This window comes from Rhinatrema bivittatum, chromosome 7, assembly GCF_901001135.1.
Source record: "Rhinatrema bivittatum chromosome 7, aRhiBiv1.1, whole genome shotgun sequence".
Taxonomy (NCBI): Eukaryota; Metazoa; Chordata; class Amphibia; order Gymnophiona; family Rhinatrematidae; genus Rhinatrema; species Rhinatrema bivittatum.
Window position 1 is genome coordinate 5,761,581 of NC_042621.1, and position 19,805 is coordinate 5,781,385.

The following is a 19,805-nucleotide window of genomic DNA, read 5'->3' on the forward strand; positions in this document are numbered from 1 at the left end:
CTTCTGGTTCCTAATTAAGGACCGAAATCCCAGATGCATTCGCTAATCTGCTAAACACAAGATCCAGCAAACACTACCTCAATTGTAAATCCACCTCGAGGCCTGGTGATAGGTCTCGACGTTTTCTTGTATAGCACACAGAAATTCGGGTAAGACTTTTACCACTCACGCTCCCATGGGAGATTACATGATATCCAGATTACATCAACCCCGCCAGTTGGACACCTCCTGGTCTCTCAACTTGCCGGATATCAGAGCGGCCACCCCACTTGGTACCAAGGTTCAGGGTACAGTCCCCCGGATGCTACAAAGTGCAGGGGGGTGGAGTGGGGGAGTTTTAATCTCACTATTCTTTCTTTCAACACAAAGTATTTACTCTCCGCCCATCCTGGACCTCAGAAATATCAACTTTCTTCAGAAGGGACAGGAAAATGGTGTTTCTCGTCACCATACTTCCATACCGCAGTAAGTAGGTTGCCTCTCTCCTTTAATCTTTCTATGTGCTTCATGGTGAGTCAACAATATTAGGGAGGGAAGAGGAATAGCCCAGTGGTTAGAGCAGTGGACTATGAACCTGGAGACCAGGGTTCAAGTCCTGCTGTCGCTCCTTGTGACCTTGGGTATTACCCCCTTTTTTCCTACACCACTCTTTTCTCTTACTCCCTTGGATTCTACTCCCCAGACATCCTCCACATGGGTACACGTCGGTTCCAATTGGCGTACCACTTGGGAGTGGGGATACCCGATTAACGGTTCAACCCCTTCTGAGTCAGCTTACCATGGGTTATCCACTGATTAAGCCACCTCTATCTTTACTGGTTATGGAATGGGGCCTATATTTAGTACTTACAAGACTCATACGTTCCCCGTTCGAGCCTTTCCATTCCTCTCACTTAACAGTCTGGCATGGGAAATTCTTTCCCTCGTAGTCATCACTTCTGCCAACAGGGTCAGTGAGTTCCACACCTTGTTACATACTCACCCGACCCCGTGTTCCTCCGTGACAGAGTGGTCTTACGTATTCAACTTCATATCTTTCTTAAGGTAGACGCAGCATCTCACCTTACTCAGAATATACTCTGCCCACTTTTTCCCCAACACCTCTCTCTCACCAGGGCAAGAGGGTTTTCCACTCCTTGGACTGTAAAAGTACACTTGCATTCTATCTAGACTGCACTATACTCCATAGGAATTACACCTAACTCTTTCCTTCTGTGGCAAAAGCCAAGCTGCGAGTTCCAGTGGGCAAACAGACGTTTTCCTCCTAATTGAAGGTCTGTATCTCTTTTTCCTACCAACAAGCAGGCATTTCACTACAATACCGTGTGTAACCACACTCTGTTAGGGCCGTACCAGCCTCAATAGCTCACCTTTGGCCAGTGCCACTTGTACATATTTGTAAGGCTGCGACCTGGAGCTCTCTCCATACCTTCGCAGCCCATTATTGCTTAGATAAGACTGGCTGGCATGCTTCCATGTTTGGCCAGTCCGTCTACTCATCTTCTTTTCGGTTTAACTACCCAACATCCTTCCACCAACCCGTTAAGGGTTTCAGGATGCCCTCCTTACCAAATTCCAGCCCCGTCGTTGCGCCTTTTGCACGTCTTTGGGTGCATTTGGTGCATGCTCGGGCATGCTCAGCTCAGTACTCACCCATATGTGAGGACTACCATTCTTGCTTGTCCTATGAGAAAGCAAATGTTGCTTACCTGTAACAGGTGTTCAAACAGGACAGCAGGATGTTAGTCCTCACGAAGCCCACCCACGACCCAGAAAAGTTGGGTCTACATACATTTTATTATTTTAGTTTCGCTTGTGCTTTTTGCTATAAGACGAGACTAAGGGGAGATACCTGTGGTCACAGGGATAATTGCAGGCTGAGCATGCTCAGTGCACTCAGTGTGCCAGTGTCAGTCAAAGCTATATAGAAACTTTGACAGAAAGTTTTCTGTAACAGGGCTCCGTCCACTGACGTCACCATATGTGAGGACCAACATCCTGCTGTCCTGTGAGAACACCTGTTACAGGTAAGCAACATTTGCTTTCTCTGATGGATACATACACACACACATATATATATATATATATATATACACACACACAATGAGAAAGATGGTAAAATAAACTTGGGCTAACCAAGTTGGCACAAAGGGTGGAAAACAACATTATAAACTATGGCTGCAGTGCTTTGCTGCATTTATAAAGTTATTGTTGTACATTATGCTAATTTAAAAAATGCAGACTGTGTTTAAAATCCTCTATTGAAGCAGTTTTATTGAATGTCCTCCTGCTAGGGTTTGCTTTGCAGTGAATATTGTAGGAGAAAAAGAAAATTCTCTACCTTGATTATTTTCAGTTTGTGTTTCGGACTTGTCCTATAGAACACTGAGACCTAAAGAAGAAAGCAAAAAAGCATGCAGCTGCATTATTTACAGCATATGAGAGGATACCAGTGGTATCCATTTAAACAATGTCTCTTTTTTTAACTTTTTGTTTATTGAAATTAAAATTTACATGTCAGAAAAATATGAACAAAAAAGGCAAAATTCCATAAAGGGAAAATATACAATACATAGTTTCATCTAGGAACATATTTGGAAACCTTAGACCACAATAAAGGGGGGGATTATGACACAAGAAGAAAAGAGAAAAAGGGCCCATCAGTGTCACCTTTTTGACAGTGGAAGACAACGTTGATTCTTCAAGACTATCCAGCTCTTCTCCGGACATGACTTCATATTTCCCATTACAGAGGCCGATATTCCTGCCTGAAAGGAAAATCTGATACAAACTCTTTCTATGGCAGTCACTGCAAGTTTAATAATTAAAAAAAACAAACCCAAAATGCAAACACCAGCAATGTAAGCTTCCCCTCCAAAAAACCTCTCCTTTAATCAGTGGGCTAGAGGGATTACAAAATCAATGCAAACCTCAACCCCCCCCCCCCCAAAAAAAAAAAGATATCCCTGGAATTTGAGAGTGCAAACATCCCAGAATGCAAGATTACACAATGCAGCACACATCACAAAACTCCTTGGGGAAAAAAAAAATTGGTGATTCACCCAAAATGTAGACAAGTGTGGGTAAGTCTTGTGCAATGTAGTTTTTCAATACAATTCCTGGTTTATTTACACAATAGCCAGCTTATTATTTTCTTGTCACAAGAGACTCAAATCCTGGAAAGAGTGCACACCTGACCTTTATCATTTGCTAAATTTTAGCAAGCTTGATGCTCACACAGCTTTTGCTTATGGGGAACCATTAACAGCCGAGAGGTGAGAATTGTTTAGTCTCTCTGTAGGATGCTATCATTATTATTAACTTCCTGAAATGGAGGCGACACCATTGAAATTAATGCCTAAGACACAGGCACCTTGTTCTTAATATTAAACAGAACACCCCTATACAAAAGCGAATGCATTGCAAATTAAGTAGTCTTCACATCCTAAATTAACCTGTGAGGAGAGGATTCCCCTGCCTCTCCCGCTGATACTGCTAGGGACTTGAAAATGGCTGCCATTAGATCTCATCACCCACAAGGCTTGTTTCTACCAGTGCGGCCATGCTCGATGCGGATCCCCAAACACCATGCCGCTTTTGCCGCACTCACACATTGTTCCTCCCCACACCAACACCTCAATGGCAAGCAGGGGAACAGTTCCTCAGTGCCATGGAGCCAATGCCTGGTCTCCTCCACAGGCAGAGAAGCTGCTGAAAAACCCCATTGTTGAGCTCCCCAAGCTGCTAAGGTAACTGCCCCCCCGCCCCCCTCCGGAACATAAGAACATAAGAAAATGCCATACTGGGTCAGACCAAGGGTCCATCAAGCCCAGAATCCTGTCTCCAACAGTGGCCAATCCAGGCCATAAGAACCTGGCAATTACCCAAAAACTAAGTCTATGCCATGTTACCATTGCTAATGGCAGTGGCTATTCTCTAAGTGAACTTAATAGCAGGTAATGGACTTCTCCTCCAAGAACTTATCCAATCCTTTTTTAAACACAGCTATATTAACTGCACTAACCACATCCTCCGGCAACAAATTCCAGAGTTTAATTGTGCGTTGAGTAAAAAAGAACTTTCTACGATTAGTTTTAAATGTGCCCCATGCTAACTTCATGGAGTGCCCCCTAGTCTTTCTACTATCCGAAAGAGTAAATAACCGATTCACATCTACCCGTTCTAGACCTCTCATGATTTTAAACACCTCTATCATATCCCCCCTCAGTCGTCTCTTCTCCAAGCTGAAAAGCTGAACCCAGATGCTGTACAGATTCCTCTAACTAGTTCCTTGTTCTCTCTTTTTTTTTGTTTTACTCTCTGAGAACAAATAGAGACATAGAAACCAATACTTTCCTTTGGTGCAGAAGTTCTGGTTCCAGGAGCACAGGCCACATGGCAAATCAGAAAGGAGCCAGACCACTGGCTATATCAGTCTCCTTTCGCCAAACTTTAGCAATCCAGCCCAGGACAAACTGTATAAAAGGGATACCTCCCTGCTCCACTGGGTTGCAGTGCAGAACTACCAGCAGGTTCCACCGCTGTCTCATGGTGGATAAGGGATCTGGACCACCAGATGTCCACCTCCGGACTGAGCTATCAGAAGGATCATCAAACTGCTGCTGATCCACCTCAAACCAGGGAGGATGGCCCCACCAGGACCTCACAATCCCCTGAGAAGATCCAGAAATGTTCTTTTAATCTTCTTTTTTTTTCTCTCTTTCCAAACTGCTGGAGACAGAGAAATACTGGAGAGACTGCCAGTGGCACACTGGGTTATGTACAGTGTCAGTGAAACGTCCTGTGTCTCCATCTGTTGGCAGGGAGACAAAACCCAGGAGTCCGGACTGATCTGGATACGTACAGGGAACTCCACATTGCAGCCTTGCAGATCTCCATCATGGGGACTGGTCACAAGTGGGCCACTGATGCTACCATAGTTTGCATAGAATGAGCCTTGACATGGCCCACAAGATTCAACCTCCTGGGTATAACTGAAACAGATGCAATCTGTTAGCCAATTAGAGAGCATCTGTTTGGCAACAACAATTCCCAGCTTACCCTGATCAAACGAAACAACGTGGGTAGACTTTCTTTGGGCTCCTGTCCGCTCTAGATAGAAGGCTACGGCTATCTTATAGTCCAAAGTGTGCAGGACTTTTTCACCTTGGTGAGCATGAGGCCTGGGGAAAAATGCTGGAAGGTCAATTCACTGGTTAAGATGGAAGTCCAACACCACCTTAGGCAGAAACTTAGGATTTGTACGCAAGACAACCCTATTGTGGAAAGATTTTGGGTAAGGTGGATAAATCACTAAAGCCTGAATCTCACTGACTGCATGCTGAAGCGACCAGCACCAAAAATATGACCTTCCTGGTCAGGTACTTCAGGTTACAGGAGTACAGTGGCTCTAAAGGACCTATCATCATTTGAGCTAAGATCATATTGTGGTCCCATGACCCAGTGGGAGATCTTAATGGAGGCTTCCAATGAAGCAGACCTCACATGAAGAATACAATTAAAGGCTGTACAGAGATGGGCTTATCTTCCTCATAGTGATGATATGCGCCAGTTGCACTAAGATGAACTCTGAGTCTTAAGACAGCATCAGAGAGATGTAGAAGGTAGCCAAGCAGTTTTTGTGATTAACAGGAGAAAGGGTCTAAGTCCTTTTGCTCACACCACACAGTAAACATCCTCCACTTCAGTCCACAGTGGAAGGCTTTCTGGAAGCCAAGAGGTCACAAAACACATCCATGGAGAGATCAAGGGCTTGTAAGATCAGTCTCTCAACATCCAAGCTGTGAGCACTAGGGCTTGGAAGTTGGGATGCCTCAACCTGCCTTGATCCTAAGTGATGAGAGCTGGAGAAGTCCTGAACCTAAATGGTTTCCAGAGAGACATCTCCTGGAGGACTGAAAATCAAATCAGCCTTGGCCAACAGGAGGCTATGAGAATCATAATCCCCTTGTTCTCTTTGAGCCTCCACAAAGTCTTCACAAACAGTGGAACTGGAGGATACACGAATAAAAGGTCCTGGCCCCAATGTAGGATGAAAGCATCCGAAGCCAGTTTGCCATGTGCCCTGTACATGGAACAGAAGAGAGGGAACTTCCGGCTCCAGGGAGTTACAAACAGGTTCACCTCCGGAGTCCCTCAGAGGCAGAAGATCCAATTCACTAATCCCTGGTTCAGGGACCATTCATAGGGTCTGAAGGACTAACTCAGACTGTCCGCCACCTCATTCTCCAGCTAGGCACATTTATTTATTTTATTTATTTAAAAACTCTTCTATACCGTCGTTGAGTTAGATAACCATCACAACTGTTTACAAAAAGGCACGTTAACGAAAAATATGAGTGGTATAGATTACAAATTAACCATGTGCCATCACAGAACGGTAACAATTTAGTGTCAAAAACTGTGTGTGTCAGTTAAGCTTATTTGTTCGGAACATATTATGCGGTTTTAATTTAACATTAAAATGCATTTTGTAGGTTAAAAGTAATAACTTCTAGTTTGGCTCTGAGCACAATCCCCTGAGAGAGAGGAGGAATAGTCTAGTGGTTAGAGCAGTGGGCTATGAACCAGGAGACCAGGGTTTGAGTCCTGCTGTCACTCCTTGTGACCGTGGGCAAGTCACTTTACCCTCCATTGCCTCAGGTACAAACAGATTGTAAGCCCTCTGGGGATAGGGAAATACCTATAGTACCTGAATGTAAACAGATGTGATATCAATGTCGGTATATAAAAATAATAAATAAATAAATCCACAGCTGAACAGGAGGTATGATCTTGTACCTCCCTGCTTGATGATGTAAAACATCACTTCTTGGGTGTCCGTTCAGATCAGTAAAACTTTGTTGGACAGCCAATTTCCAAAAACCCATAGCGCATACTGGATTGCCCGGAGCTCCAGGAATTTTATCTGCTACTGACATTCCCAGGAAGACCAAGTGCCCGGAATGTAAAACCCAGCCACATAAGCTTCCCACCCAGGTTGGATGCATTCATGGTAAGTATAATTTGGATGGGAGCCACTGAAGGGTTTCTCCCACATCCTCAACAGCAACTCCTGAAGGATCTCATGCACTGGGACTGCCACAATCCAAGTAAGCTCCACTTACTGAAGGATATTCAGCATTTTGTGCCCGGTATCTTCCTCTGTCTCCAAAGTAAATGGGATGGCTTTCACCATCAACCAAACAAATCCTGCAGAGAGGTTCTCCGTTGAGGACTTCCTTTTGTCAGCTGGAGGAGAAGAGTCTGAGGGAAACCATCCGATGCCTCGGCATCTGAACCATTGTTAGAACATCCACATGCACAGGAATACTGATTGCTCCCCCCCCCCCCCCCCCGCTATGGCTAGAGAGGGAGGGATCTCTGGGCACTCAGTCCTCAGCCAGCAGTACAGGGGCTGGGGCCTACACCCTGAGGGCCCCCATCCTCCTGGGGAGTTTCCTCCTCCGAGGAATCAGGGATGACCATCGGGATGGTCAGCACTGATTCCCCGATGGGCATTGGTACCAGATTGGGAACAGATACTGATGCTGGTGTTGGCAAATCACCGTTGAGCTCCTGTAAGGAGCAAAATAGCGGCTCAAGGAAAGGCTGTGTTGTTGGTGCTCCTACACCAAGATCCTGCAGAGACTTCTCCATAGCAAACTGTACTTGCTTCTCCAACTCTCCCTTGAAAATCCGAGCTGAAAGGATTGATGTCCAAAACCAGGACTGGTGGAGACTGTGGTAATCGCCTGGTTATCTTATAGGATGAGCTCTCCTCAACATGGGGTCACTTGAGATTTTTTTGGCCAAAGACAAACCATCCCCATTCCCAGCACCAGGCACTGACGAAGACCAATACCAATGATGCTTGGCATGGATCTTCCTTGATGCCAAGGCCAAAGATGAACCTGATCCCTTCTTCGACCAGAAGGAGCTAGGCGATGGCCTGTCTCCAGGAACCGTAACAGCCACATCACCAATGGAACTGATGCTGATTACCTGATGTCCATCGGTGCGGCTCCGTGGACCTTCAATGTCGATGCCTCCTATGCCAATGGATTGGTTTTCCAGTGCCCAAAGAGAAGTTTGAATATCTCCAGACAGGACCAATGTCTTTAGGGATCATTTTAGTGCATTTGTGGCAATCCCAGACATCATGTGATGCCTAAGCAGCAGACAGATCAATCATGGGGATCCATTATAGACATGGTCCTCGTGCAACAGGTGCTTCGCTGGAATCCGGACATGTCAGTTTGAAATAAAAGGGAGGCTAAATACAACTCGATGGCAGCAGGCCTGTCGATGATATTGGCATTGTTGAAAAACATATCTAGGGATTCTATAGGAAGAACCAGAAAAATCCAAGTAGTAAGACTCAGAGAAAAAAATGCAACCACTGGGCTATACAGAAAAAGAAAGATTGAAGAGACCCCACATGGCTGCGTGGCATAATCAAAAAGGCTCAGTCAAAGTTCTAGAAACTTTGATATAAGTTTTCCATGCTGGGCTCCATTAGATGATGTCATCCATGTGTGAGGACTGCCATCCTGCTTGTCCTCAGAGAATACTCCTAAGTCTACCCCCTTTCACCCTCATCCCATGACCCTTCCTTTCCGATGAAAGAAGCTCGCCTCCTGTGCATGGAAGCCTTGGAGATATATAAATGTGTATCATTTCTCCCCTATCTCGGCTATCTCTAGGGTGTACATGTTTAGACCTTTAAGTCTATTCCCATATGCTTTAGAATGAAGACCTCTGACCATTTTAGTAGCCACCCTCTGGACCGACTCCATCCTGTTTATATCCTCTTGAAGGTGCAGTCTCCAGAATTGTAAACAGTATTCCAAATGAAGTCTCACTAGGAACCTTTACAGGGGCAATATCACCTCCCATTTTATGCTGACCATGACTCTCCCTATGCAGTCAAGCATTTTTCTGGCTTTTGCCGTCACTTTTATCCACCTGTTTGGCCACCTTAAGGTCATCAGATATAACCCTTGGGTTTTCATACCCTAAATGCATAACTGCAATTTTCAGCATTAAATCTTAGCTGTCAGACCCTAGACTATTTCTCAGCCAGTTCCCCACCCAAGTCAAACCTTCTTTCCTATTCCTAAACTGTCCAGATTATTTACTAGCCTGTGTGGAAGCTTTACTAGAGTATAGATAGACTGTCTACTGCACCTTCCTGATTGACCACTTTTGTCACCTCATTACATTTCTTTAGTAATATTAGAATGCTGGCTTGTCAATTGTGTACAATTTCTACTTCTAACAAATGATGACAATGGTGCATGAAAGAGGGCTTTAAATTCATTAGAATCTAAGGAACATGATAGCGAGGAGGGCCAGATACAGCTAAACGTTTCTACCTCTTTCTTTTGGGAGTAAGCAACATGGAATGGACTTCCTATAAGGATCTGCAGGGTACTTCCAAGTGATCTGGACTGGTCACTTTCCAAAGACAGGATCAGGATGCTGGGTTTGATGGACCATTGGTCAGACCCAACATAGCAATTATGTTACTAACAAAATCCCTCTCCAGTGCAATTCATTGTCAGTGAACTTAACACACAAGTGGGTAAATACAATAAAACTGATGCTGAAAAACTTCTAGCATGACATTCAGTAAAATGTTAACAAGCACATTAATATAATTAGGAAATACATTTTACCAGGGGCATGCTAAAAAACACATCCTCAATTCCATACAGGATGCATTGGAATGTGTTTAAATAATTTTATTCTTTGTTATATGAAGCAGCGAATGTAAACATGGCTTTGTTAAACTATAAATAAAAAAAAACAAAAAACACATCCTCAATACCGTAGTCCTGAGTACTAACATGGACACAAAATAAGTGTAAAGCCTATGCTAGCTGCTGGGAAAGCAGAGTTGCTTACCTGTAACAGGTGTTCTCCAAGGTCAGCAGGATGTTAGCCCTCACACATGGGTGACATCATCAGATGGAGCCTGGCATGGAAAACTTTTGTCAAAGTTTCTAGAAACTTTGACAGACACTGAGCATGCCCAGCATGCCACTATCCACGTGTCCACGCGGGGTCCCTCTTCAGTCTTATAGAATTTGTGAAAAAATAAAATAAATCCACGAGATGTCTGGTTTCGTGAGGACTAATGTCCTGCTGTCCTTGGAGAACACCTGTTACAGGTAAGCAACTCTGCTTTTCTCCAAGGACAAGCAGGATGGTAGTCCTCACACATGGGTGAATATGTAGCTACAGACTGCTACCAACACAGGCAGCATTTAACAGGTGCAAACGTGCATAACAACTAGAGCTGTTAAAACATGGGGATCAAGTGTGCATCCAAATAAAGGGCTCAAGGTAGGAAGATACGCTGGGAAGTGGGATAACACCCACATGTCAGTGGCCTCTGTAACCAGGCAGGATGGCCCCTCAGGGCCTCACACCCCCTGGGAGGCACAGGACTAGACCAGCAGGCAAACAACTGCGGTCTCCCTACTGACTTCTCACTACCATCCTAACAATACACTATTCCTAATGCTACCTAATACCACTATCTATTTATTCTTTTTGAAGCACCAAACCAGGCCTCAGCTCAGACTGTAGGTTTTGCACCCTCTCCACCTGCTAGGAGACAGAAGAATACTGCCAGACTGTAGGTGGCACCAGCCTAGATATAGGCGAAGTTTGGTTTGTAAACTTCTGTCTCCATCTGCTAGAGGGGGGGGGGGGGCAAAACCCAGGAGTCTGGACTGATCTGGGTACGTACAGGGAAACTGACCGAAATGACTGTCATGTTGTCCATCTTTGTCCAGACAATAATGAGAAGCGAATGTGTGAAGAGAACTCCAGGTTGCCGCCCTGCATATCTTGTGAACGGGTACCACACGGAAGTGAGCCACCGAAACTGACATGGCCCAAACCAAATGAGCCTTGATTTGACCCTCAAGTTGTAGTCCCACTTGAGCATAGCAGAAAGAAATACAGTCTGCTAGCCAATGGGATGAGGTCTATTTAGATACTGCAACTCCCAACATGTTTCTGTCGAAGGAGATAAAGAGTTAAGTAGACAGACGGTGAGGTGCTGTTCGTTCCAGTTAAAAGACTAGGGCCCTTTTACAATCCAGAGTTTGCAGGGCACACTCATCCTGGTGAACGTGCAGCCTTGGAAAAAAAGGTAGGTATGACAATGGATTGATTGAGATGGAATTCTGTGACCACCTTTGGAAGGAATTTCGGGTGTGTACGCAAGACCACCTTATGATAGAATTTTGTATAAGGAGGATACGACACCAAAGCCTGAAGCTCACTGACCCTGCGCACTGAGGTGACCGCTACCAAGAAGATGACTTTCCAGGATGGGTACTTCAGCTCGCAAAATCGCAGGGGCTCAAACGGAGCTCTCATGAGAATGGCCAAGACCACACTGAAGTCCCAAGAGACCACTGGGGGTCGTCTAGGAGGCTTGATGCAACAAGCCTCACATGAAATGTCCTACAAGTGGATGGGCAGGAATGGACGCTCCTATCCATCCTCTGATGACATGCCCCGATGGCAATGAGGTGAACTCTCTCTGCAGTGGTTTTTGAAGCCAGCCTCTGAGAGGTGCAACAGGTAGTCTAAAAGCTTTGGTAGGGAACATGAGAATGGGTCCAGACCGTACCCTTCACATCAAATCGAGAACCTCTTCCACTTGAGATTGTAAGATCTCCTCGTGGAAGGCTTCCAGGACTCCAAGAGAAGCCAAGACACGCCGACAAAAGGCCCAGGGCCTGCACGTTCATCCGGTCAACATCCATGCCGTGAGGGACAAGGCTCGGAGGCTGGAGTGGCGTAGATTGCTCTGGTCCTGTGTGATTAGGTCTGGAGCAGTCCCAAGCCAGATTGGAGGGTGTGAGGCCAGTTCCCGTAGAAGTGGGAACCAAATCTGGTGTGGCCAAAAGGGCGTGATCAGGATCATGATGCCTCGGTCCTCTTGGAGCTTTTGAACAATGGCAGGGGAGGATAAGCATAAAGAAGACCAGTGCCCCAGTGACGTGAAAAGGCATCCAACACTAATCCCATGCCCACTTGGTCCAGGGAGCAGAATCGATCCATTTTCTTGTTTTTTGGGGAAGCGAACAGCTCTATGTCCAGGGTCTCCCATAGCCTGAAGATGTGGTTCGCAACCTCCTGTTCCAGGGACCATTCGTGGGGTCAGAAGGCCCGACTCAATGAGTTTGCCAAGATGTTGTCCATCCCCGGGATGTACATGGTTCAGAGGAAGATGCCCCTTGTGAGAGCACAGGACCAAATCTGCACCTCCTCTTGGCAGAGGAGATACAATCCCATCCCCCCCCTTGCTTATTCAAATACCACATCGCCACTTGACTGTCGGTTTGATCCAGGACTACTTTGTTGATCAAGTGCTCCCAGAATGCCCTCAGGGCGTAACGGATCACTTGTAGCTCCAGGAAGTTTAACTGGAAATACGGCTCCTGCACGGACCAATTGCCCTGGGTGCTGAGGCCTGCAACATGAGCTCCCCAACCCGTTTGAGACACATCTGTGGTGAGGACAATCTGGGGCTGAGGGACCCAGAAAGGCATCGCCTTCTCCAGGCTGGATAGGGTTTCCCACCACATGAGGAATTGCCAAAGTGGAGTGGTGACTAGGTAGCGAGCCCAAAGATCTGGGTGGCTTGGCACCACTATAAGCACAACGTCCACTGTGCCCTGCACATGTGTAGCCAAGTGAATGGTGTGACGTGAACCATCACTGCCATATGCCCAAAAGGTGCAGAAATTGGTGTGCCAAAACATGTGGGCTGAGAAGACTACCCTTGCCAGAGAAGCGAGGGTCATTGCCTGGTCTCAGAGTATGAAGGCCTTCCTCTAGACAGTATCCAACCTGGCTCTGATGAAGTCCAATTGTAGTGATGGCTGGAGATGGGATTTCGGGTAGTTGATTAGAAATCCCAGGCCGTCCAGGACACGTATGGTGGAATGTAGGAAGCGCAACGCACCCTGCCTGGAATTGCATGTACCCATTGCCTCCTGAGATAGGCCCCCACCACTACCAGGTATTTTGTGAAAACGTGGGGCGCCAACACCAGGCTGAAAGGCAGCACCAGATATTGATAGTGCTCTTCTACCATGAATCGAAGAAACCTCTGATCTGCAGGAGAAATGGGGATATGGACGTATGCATCTTTGAGATCGAGGGAGCAGAGCCAGTCCCCAGCTCTGAGGAGAGGGATCAGGATTCCCAACGAGACCATCTTGAATTTTTCTCTGATAAGAAAACGGTTTATTTATTTATTTATTGGCTTTTATATACCAATGTTCATGTAATAGTACATATCGCGTCGGTTTACAGAGAACCAAATTTAGAAATTATAACGCACATAAGGGATACATCGAACGTAGCGTACATAATAATGAATTTAGAGAATCAAAGCATTACATCAGAAATAAGAACAAGCTTGTATCAAAGGGAGGAGGAATAGCCTAGTGGTTAGAGCAGTGGACTGTGAACCAGGAGACCAGGGTTCCAGTCCTGCTGTCGCTCCTTGTGACCTTGGGCAAGTCACTTTACCCTCCATTGCCTCAGGTACAAAAACTTAAATTGTAAGCCCTCTGGGGATAGAGAAATACCTACAGTACCTGAATGTAAACCAGTCTGATATCTCAATTGAGATTGAATGTCAGTATATTAAAAAAAAAAAAATATATATATATATATATATAAATAAATATCACCTGTAAACAAATAGATAATTGGGCATTTGCCACGTAAGATCTAACCTGAGACCAATGGTCCAAGAGTAATCTAGCACAAGATAGAGTAATGAATGGATAACTGAGGGTGGCAGTCAGAGCTGTAGTATTGGGTAGTATTTGTGAAAAGCCAGGTCTTAATCTTTTTCTTAAACGTCCGCAGACAGGGTTCTAGGCGAAGGTCCGTGGGGAGAGCGTTCCAGTGTGTGGGACCGGCTGTCGAGAAGGCGTGTTTCTTGAGCAATGACTTTGCGGGGGGCGCATAAAGGGTGCCTAAGTACCTAGTTCTGATAGGTCTGGATGATGAGTGATGACAAAGAGGGCAGTTTAATTAGAGCGCGGTTTGGGAGTGAATGGTCTTGTGGATTATGGTAAAAACTTTGTACAGGATTCTAAATTTAATGGGGAGCCAATGTAGGTTCTTAAGAATAGGTGTGATGTGTTCTCCTCTGCTGGAATTGGTTAAGATCCTGGCAGCAGAATTCTGTAACATTTGTAGTGGTCTGGTGGTGATAGCTGGAAGGCCGATTAGCAGAGAGTTGCAGTAATCTATTTTTGAGAATAAGATTGCTTGGAAAACTGTTTGAAAGTCCTGAAAATGAAGGAGAGGTTTCAGCCTTTTCAAAATATGTAGTTTGTGAAAACATTCTTTTGTTGTATTATTGACAAATTTTTTTAGGTTCAGTCGGTTGTCTATAATAACGCCAAGGTCTCTTACATGTGTGGTGGAGGCCGTATGAGGTGAGATGAGGTTGTTGACCGTCTGAGCATTGTCCTCATGATTGATAAGCAGAAGTTCAGTTTTTGAAGTGTTGAGTACTAAGTTGAGGCTGGTGAGGAGGATGTTTATGGATTGTAGACAGCTGTTCCAGAAGTTGAGGGTCTTAGAGATTGATTCTGTGACTGGTATCAGAATCTGGACGTCAACAGCGTAGATGAAGTGCGTAACCTTTAGATTTGTGAGAAGTTGACAGAGGGGGAGAAGATAAATGTTAAATAAGGTGGGGGAGAGAGAGGATCCTTGAAGGACTCTGAGTGTGGACTTGACAGGGTGAGAATCTTTCTTGCTTATTCTAACCTTGAATTTCCTATTGTCGAGGAATGACTTAAACCAGTCAAGAGCTGTTCCTGATATACCTATGTCTGAGAGGCAGTTGATGAGGATGGAGTGCTTTCACCATGTCAAAGGCTGCCGATATATCGAGTAGAGCCAAAAGGTAGGGGGTCTTTTTTTCAAGGCCTTTGAGGATGCTGTCTGTCAGCGAGATTAGAAGGGATTCCGTATTGAGAGATTTGCGGAATCCGAATTGGGCTGGAGCTAGAATCTTGTATTCCTCTAGGTATTCCGAGAGTTGTTTGTTGACTATTTTCTCCATGAGTTTGGCAACAAAAGGTAGGTTAGCGATGGGGCGAAAATTAGCCAGGTCCATAGGGTTCAGGTTGGGTTTCTTGAGTAGTGGTTTGAGGGTGGCTAGTTTCAGGGCGTCCGGTACTAATCCTTGGGCTAGCGAGCAGTTGATAATCTCTGCTAGTGGTTTAGAGATGGTGTTCGGGATGGTGAGCAGTAATTTAGAAGGAATGGAGTCCATCGGATGAGTTGAGGGTTTCATCTTTTTGAGAATAGTTTCAATTTCAAGCAAAGTGGTGGGTTCGAAAGATTCTAGGTTTGCTTTCTGGCCTAAGGGGGAAGCGTAGGGTGAAGGAGGTTCTATATTTGAGGATGCCAGAGGGGCTATAAGATTGAGGATTTTATTTTCGAAAAATTGTGCCAGTTCTGAGCACCTAGATTGGGCTTGGTCGTCAGGGATGACTGAAGAAGTGGGTTTCGTGAGCTCTGTGACGTAGGAGAATAATGTTTTGGCGTCAAAGAAGAACTTATGAATTTTACGGGCATAGAAGTCTCTTTTTGGTCGAAGGATGATGTTTCTGTAGCTGTGCATGAAGGTTTTGTACTCAGAGTAGAAAAGGAGGGTCTCTTTCGCCATAAGTGTTCTTTGCATCTTAGTTCTTGTTTGAGTTTTTTCAATTCCTGTGTAAACCAAGGTTTTTTGTTCTTGATGGAAGGGTCTAGCTCTTTTGTTGTTAAGGGGCATATTTTGTCTGCTACCCTGTTCGTGATATTGTGCCAAGAGGTGAGGGCTGCATCTGCATCCGAGAGATCAAGGTTAGCAAGTTCTGTTGATAGATGGGAGCTGAGATCGTCCATAGAGCAGGAGTTCCTGTAATGGATTGTAGTTTTGGAGACGGGGGGAGCTGGGTTTTCCTTGATGCAGAGGTCTGTAGTGATCATCCGGTGGTCTGACCATGGGATAGGGGAGCAATGAGGCGGGGAAGTTTGGGTAAGGCCTGAATTTATGAATATGAGATCCAGGGTATGACCGGCTTTGTGCGTGGGACTGTTAACGATTTGTGTGAAGCCCATAGCCTTGAAGGAGGATAGCAGAGCTTCGCAGTTGGTGGAGTGGGGGATCGCGTCGACGTGGAGGTTGAAGTCTCCCATGATGATCGCTGGGGTGTCATTTTTGATGTATTTGGCAATGAGCTCAATGAGGGGAGAAGGGTCCGAGTCTAGAAGACCAGGTGGAGCGTAAGTTAAGCAGATTTGGAGCTGTTTAGAGTTGAATAGAGCGAATTCGAGTCTGGAAGAATGTTTTGTGTCTTGTAAGGTTAATCTTAGCTCTTTTTTTGCTGCTAAGATTAGTCCTCCTCTTTTTTTAAGGTTTAATGCCCTCAGATCTAGTATGGGGCAAAGGCCACCAGTTTTCTTGGGAATCAGGAAATACCTGGAGTAGAACCCGTCTCCTAGGTGGCCTGATGGCACTGGTTCGACCGCTCAAGCCATTAGGAGGGTGTAAAGCTCTACTAGGAGTATCTGCTGGTTCTCTGTACCTCCCCACAGAGGACATGGAGGAGAATGAGGAGGAGTCAGTTGGAAATGCAACCTGTACCCCTGCCTCACGACTGACACGGCCCATTGGGCCGAGGTGACAAATACATTGGTCGGCGAAGAGCTGTAGGCAGCCCCCCACTAGGAGGTCGGTGTCCTGGGGTAGGGTTTTCTGGCTCAAATCCCCTTGCCACCAGTCAAAACTCTGTGGCGAGGGTCTGAGGTGGGGCAGGGGCCGGTCGAGGGGTACAGGGCTGCCGTGCCCTTGTGTGAGCGGTGGAATCAGACAAAAGCATGGGACCAGATTCCAAACAGTTCCTGATATTTGCCAACCTTCTCTGGAAAAGACAGTTAGTCTCCAAAATCAAATAAGAATTTTGTCCTAATGCTACAAGTGTCTATTTGGTTCAATAATTGTGCTGGAACATTGTAACCAGTCCAGCCAGACATGCTATCAAAAGCCTGGTCACTGGGAGTAGTGCTAGACTTACACATGATCCCAATATTAACAGCAAAAAGGACACAAATTCTTTTTGTCACTTTCTGAATATATCTAACACTCTGGAAAACAATCAATCACTAATCCCATCCCCAATATTGTGTTACAATGATATAATATGAATATAATCCTGTAGTTATGCCAAATGTGCATGGTGGTGGTATGGGGTATATTTTATATTATGTCAGAACATTTTACACACAATCTGGTAAAGCAAAACTTAGTTTACTAAATGTAAATATATGGATAATAAATCAGCAAAGTACTATCAACATTGAATATAGTATCACAGTAAACTGTACCTAAATCAATACAGGTAAATAGGAGCCAGACAAAAAGATAGAATATTAACAAAGAACAATAAAAAACAAAAGAACAGAACACCTCCCTTATACGCCCTCCTCATATAAGCCAGTGTTCATAGGAAATCTGGAGGACTCGCAGGCCCAGGGATTCTGGAAAAGAATGACTGTCTGTGTTTCTGTCAGTTCATCCAACTAAAATAAGCAAATGCTATGCTTTATATATCCCTCTCTGCAAGTTAGGTATTTCAAAGGCATTTCAGCACCAATCTTTTAATCTCCCATTTGGTAAAATACATCAATTGTTTAACTTATTAGCAGCTCATTGGTATGGGTACTCGTCTTTAGCATTTGATCTTCCCAGGTGATAAATACCAAATGTCTTAGTCTTTGATGTCCCCAGAGATACCAGATATTCCTTGGGGCCACATCCCAGCTCTTTATCAGTTCATTGCTGCCAGAATGTCTCAGGCATGCAGGGAACAAATGGTGATAGTATCATGCCTTTAAACAATCTTTGTACTTAAATTATATGCAATATATTGATTCATATCAATCAGAGCCTGTTCTGATCCTGTGTTAAATTATCTTTCCACACCTTGATCTAGCTGGCGCTCGCAGGGGTCTTGCTTTGGATGCTGGTGGATAATACATTTGTGGCCGGTAAAATGGGCGTCTTGTATATTATCTGGGAGGCTTCTTGCCTGAGGGCTGGGTGTCCGAAGTGTTGGCTGACAACTGAAGGGTTTCATGATAGTCCTTCAGCTGTGCTACAGCCTCTTTAATTTTGTCCCCAAAGTGGTTCTCCCCTGTACAGGGAAGATCCGCCAGATGATCCTGCACTTCAGGGTAGATGTTGGAAGCGCACAGCCAAGCCATGCGACGAGCCCCAAAGCCGGCTGCCGCAACCTTCACTGCAGTTTCAAACACATCATATGCAGAGCGGACTCCGTCCTTGTCACATTCCAGGCCCTGTTGAACTACCTTCTGCAACTTGTCCTGAAATTATTGCGGGATGTGTTCCACCAAATCTTGGACTTGTTTCCAGAGGTTTCTAGAGTATTGGCCCATATAAAGTTGATAGCAGGCAATCTTGGCTGCCAACATTGAGCCCTGGAATACCCGCTGTCCAACAGCAACCAGAGCTCTGTGCTCACGACCGGGGTGGGGGTGGGAGGCCTGAAGCATGAGTCTGGAGCCTCTCTGCCTTCTTCAAGGCCGATTCCACTACCACCGTCTGGTGTGGAAGCTGCTGGCGTTCAAAACCTGTGGTGGGCTGGACTAGATAGACTGCATCTGTCTTCCAATTCACTGGAGGGATGGAGATGAGATTTTCCCAGAGCCGGACGACTAGCTCCTTAAAAATGTCATGCACTGGCGCAGCCACCACTTCTTTAGGAGCGTCGATAAATTGCAGGATATCTAACATTTTATGTCTAGAATCCTGCTCTGTTAAGAGCTGGAAAAGCACAGACTCCGCCAAGGCTTTCACACATCCAGCAAAAGTCAGATTCTCTGGAGGGGATTTACGCCTCTCCTCTGGTGGAGAGGGTTCAGAAGGCAAATCCTAAGATTCCTCAGAGGAAACAGATGCCTCTCCCTCCCCAGGATTGTATGGGTTTCCTCCTCACTTTGAATGCCCAGAGACATGTGAGGTGGAGCCCCCATCGGAGTCCTAAGCCGTGACCCCAGAGGCCTCAGGAGCATCGGTAGAACCAGTTGGCACCGGTGGGATCCGGGGACACATCGGCACCAATGGATCCATAGGCATTGGGAGCGCCAGCGGAATAGATGGCTTCGAGGGTACTGGACCCGAAGGCCCCGGGAGGGCTAGCTGCTATCAGGGCGTCATGTCCAGGGGCCCTCGACCCCCATGGACCTTCCTCGTCTGAGGAATCACTCAACAGAATGGGAACCAGAGGAGGCCGCGGCAATGCACCCATCGATAGTGAAGGAACTCTGGGCATCGGGGCTGGCTGCATCAGTAAGACACCAAGCAGTAGGTCCAGCCGCTCCAACAGAGGTGCAAGCACCACTGGAGTCAGCTCCTGAGGCAGTGGCGGTCCCAGTGAAACCGAAGGCTCGATACCCTGCAGGGCCCGGCCGATCGCCAGCCGCATGCTTCTCTCTAACTCTTCCTCAAAGACTGGCAAGGACAGGATTGCTTGATGAGGAGGCAGCAGTGGAATCGGATCGCTCCTGGAATCATTTGGGGGGGGGGGGGGGGTTGGGAACCAAACCCTCCACCAGTATCTGTGGGGACCGCCAAGATTCCTTGGGGTGTCCAAAGGGTACAAAATCCTCCGCCCGAGACCGCTTTGGGAAAGGCACATAAGTAACATAGTAATGATGGCAGAAAAAAACCAAAT

The 19,805-nt window shown here is 45.9% G+C and overlaps 1 protein-coding gene across 2 annotated transcripts in view; it reads right to left on the reverse strand.

Moving 5' to 3' along the window:
• ATP2C2 (ATPase secretory pathway Ca2+ transporting 2) overlaps positions 1–19,805 on the reverse strand; it is a 238,739-nt gene that overhangs the window by 47,975 nt on the left and 170,959 nt on the right. For both annotated transcript variants that reach the window (XM_029608098.1, XM_029608099.1), the window contains exons 19-20: positions 2,671–2,768; positions 2,342–2,392 (exon numbers count right to left, since the gene is read on the reverse strand). In XM_029608098.1, the coding sequence (XP_029463958.1) occupies positions 2,342–2,392; positions 2,671–2,768 (149 nt within the window). The remainder of the gene's footprint in view (positions 1–2,341; positions 2,393–2,670; positions 2,769–19,805) is intronic.